Below are 3,238 nucleotides of genomic sequence, written 5' to 3'. Positions count from 1 at the left end.
ATGCCTGCAAAATCTAATCTAATCCGAGATGAAGACGACCGTGCAGCAAATATAGACAAATTCCTGGCCGTGCTGAAAGTAAATGAAAGCTACCTATTTGGCGACGCCACGTACTACGTGAATCAAAGAAGAGAGTCAAAATTGAGGAGGCCTTTCGAAATGCCACACGGAGACTTGAAGAAGTTAAGACATTTCACACTTGAGCGAATAGAGCAACTGGTAGAAGATAACTTCTGATCTGAATGGAGAATGAAACCATAACTTTTAATCAGTGCATATATCGATTATGCATCCATATCAATATGGCATTTAGCAGGTGTGGATGGGTTTGTGTTGACTCAGCTGAAGAGAGGATATTTGGGGAAGATCTTCATTTTGTTCGGCTGGCCGCCATCAATAACGGTGGTGTTACGGTTTAAGAGGTTACGGCGGTCGCGAAAGAAGGGAATATATTCAATACATTACTTAAAGTAAAACGGGGGCAGTTCTTTGCAATTTCTGGGTTGAGACGTCCTAATGTTAGACGTGCCAGCGAGTCTGACGAAGCAGGTCTTTCGAGTGGTTGCAAGGTGAGCCTACTTCATTTCTTTCTAGTTACTTAAGTTGATAATACTTAGATAAGATTCAAGGTATTTCCGTAGTATGGTCATATTTTTAGTTTAAATATTTTGAAATTGTATGTGATTTTGTCAGTATTCTACATTATTGTCTAAGAAAGTGGAGACTTGATCACGGTTTCGTTGGTATTTTTTAGGCTAGCTAGGCTAGGCGTCGGGTGCTAGCTGCTAGCTACGGTAGATAGCTATAGCGTTCGGGAGAGGGCGTCTTGATTTTGTCTACCGCTATGATTGCCATGCATGCTTTGAGGCCTCGTGCCCGAGCGCGGGTTTGTTTGGTTCCATTTGTGGAGTACTAATATTATACAAATATACACTGTTATGAGAGGTTCAGGTTTAAACTATGAGCAATAAAGAGTTTGCTGAGGGGCACAGCCCCTAAGCAAATGGCACTTTTGGGATCACCGAGGCCCAGTTTTAACCAGTACCTCGAATAGAGGCATTGGTATATTTGTTTTATATCCTGCATCAAAAAATTATTTTATAAAAAAATAAAAATAATATAAAAAAAAATGTATATTTATATTTTTGGGAAGAAAAAAACAATTTAGAACAAACAAAAAATTTCAATTTTTATCTAAAAAGAGTTAAAATATTTTGTTTTCATTAAATTAAGATTAAAAAAAAAAAAAATCAATTTAAAAAAAAAATTCACATTTTTTTTCAACTCCTAAACAGTAAACCCAAAAAGCTAGTACTCTCATATAGATCTAGACTAGTAGTTTCTAAAAATAGTTCAAATATTTCTGGTCATGTGACGAGCTCTCAACCAATATCATATCTAATAAAGGTTTGAATTTTTTTTTTTTTCATAAAATCATTGACCAATTAGCTTGTGGTGAAAATCTCTCAAGACACATTTGTTTGGTACATAAGGATAAGGAGCAGGTGAAGTCTGCCATGCAGCTGCCGAAGCAGGAGAGAGACAAGGTGTTCTCAAAGTTTAGGAAGGAAGGCATATACCGAGTAAATAGAGAACGTATCAAAGATGACAACCCCATTTATGAAAGAGAAAAGCTACCAAAATCAGGGAATGATGACAACCTTAAAATGTGCAGTAACTGCAAGGGCTTTTACAGCTCACATTTCTTCTGGCATCACAGGAAAGTTTGCCAAGGTGATATATGCACTCCATCTGAAGGAGTACCAGTAAACCTCATGGAAGGGAAAGATCCTGTGTATCAAAAACACCCAGACTTTGTCCCTGACATACTTAGTAGATTCCAGAATGATGACGTTGGGAATACGTGTAGAACGGACAAAGTGATAGTTAATGTTGGACATCGACTGTGGACTAAACACAGATCCAAAAAAGACAAGAAACTTGAAGTAAGAAAGTCAGTTATGGCTGATATGAGAAGACTTGCCACCTTATACACTGAGTTTAAGAAGAAACACGAGGTTCATGGGACTGCAGATCTCACAATGGGACATGCTGGAGACATGTTCAGTAGAGAACACTTCGAATCTTTGACAGAGGTAATCCAGATGCTCACTTATGGTGAAACTGAAGGCAAACTAAAGTCAGGACTGAAACTCTGCTTGTACTTTGTGCTGAAAAAAGCTAGCAAAATCACTAAAGCTAGTTTTCTTGTATCCAGGCTTGATGAAGATGCATCTGAGATTGACAAGTTCATAGAGATTCTTGACTTGAACCAGAATTTGATTTTTGGGAATGCACACTACAAAATCCAAAAGAATCGCCAAGTGCGTTTGAGGAAGCCTGCAGAGCTCCCGCTTGAGGCTGACATACACTCAAAAGAAAGTCACAGAAACCATCTCTGATGAGTAACTGGTTTGGGAATCTAACACATTTGTAGAGTTACGAGATCTGACTTGCTCGCGATTGACATTGTGGAATGCAAGGCATGGTGGGGAACCCAGCAGGCTTACAACCCAAGAATGGAGAGATGCAGAAGAGGGTGTATGGATACAGAAAGACAAGATTCATGAAGCTAAAAATCCAGCCCATCAGGAACTTTTATCTCAGCTCAAGATATGCTACCAGACTGGGAAGGGCACTAATCGCTTGGTTCCAGTCCTGTTCCCAAGAGACACTGTGAAACCTGTGCAACTTCTATGTGATCAGGAAATCTGGCATACAGCAGGAATAAGACCTGATCATAAGTACATATTCGCTTGTACTCAAATGTCTCATGACCATGTTGGAGGGTGGCATGCTCTAAAGAATGTCTCAAGCAACATTAGCCTTTCGTCCAACGTTACGGTGAATGCCACCAAGAACAGGCACAGAGTGTCTTCAATTTATGCATCCCTCGACTTGCCTGATGCTGACCTGGAACTATTTTACCGGCATATGGGACACTCCTCTACAATCAATCAAACAATCTACCAGACATCATTTGCCATCCAAGAAATCACCCAAGAAGGGAGTCATCTCCATCATATAGACATAGGAGGTAGGTAAACATTTATACAAATTTTGCATCGGTTCGATGTACCATATTATATGTACAGCAAATTTATGATTATCTCAAGTTCAGATTTATAACAGCGAGGCAGTAGTAATAGAAATAAGAGCTGATATAATTTTGAATTGGGATAGCATATAGGATAATAACATCGAGCAACAGAACAACCAGTAAATGATACACCCAATT

The 3,238-nt window shown here is 39.1% G+C and overlaps 1 protein-coding gene across 1 annotated transcript; it reads left to right on the top strand.

Moving 5' to 3' along the window:
• Positions 1 to 2,402, top strand: LOC115923838. Its single transcript, XM_030985208.1, has 2 exons — positions 1 to 78; positions 1,494 to 2,402. The coding sequence occupies exons 1-2, from the start codon at positions 1 to 3 to the stop codon at positions 2,400 to 2,402; spliced, it is 987 nt and encodes a 328-aa protein (XP_030841068.1).
• The last annotated feature ends 836 nt before the right edge of the window (positions 2,403 to 3,238 follow it).

The sequence above is a fragment of the Strongylocentrotus purpuratus genome, unplaced genomic scaffold, assembly GCF_000002235.5.
Source record: "Strongylocentrotus purpuratus isolate Spur 01 unplaced genomic scaffold, Spur_5.0 spur5_scaffold_14, whole genome shotgun sequence".
NCBI classification, from domain to species: Eukaryota; Metazoa; Echinodermata; class Echinoidea; order Camarodonta; family Strongylocentrotidae; genus Strongylocentrotus; species Strongylocentrotus purpuratus.
The sequence above is the reverse complement of the archived record's forward strand: the minus strand, read 5'-3'. Positions and strand labels throughout refer to the sequence as shown.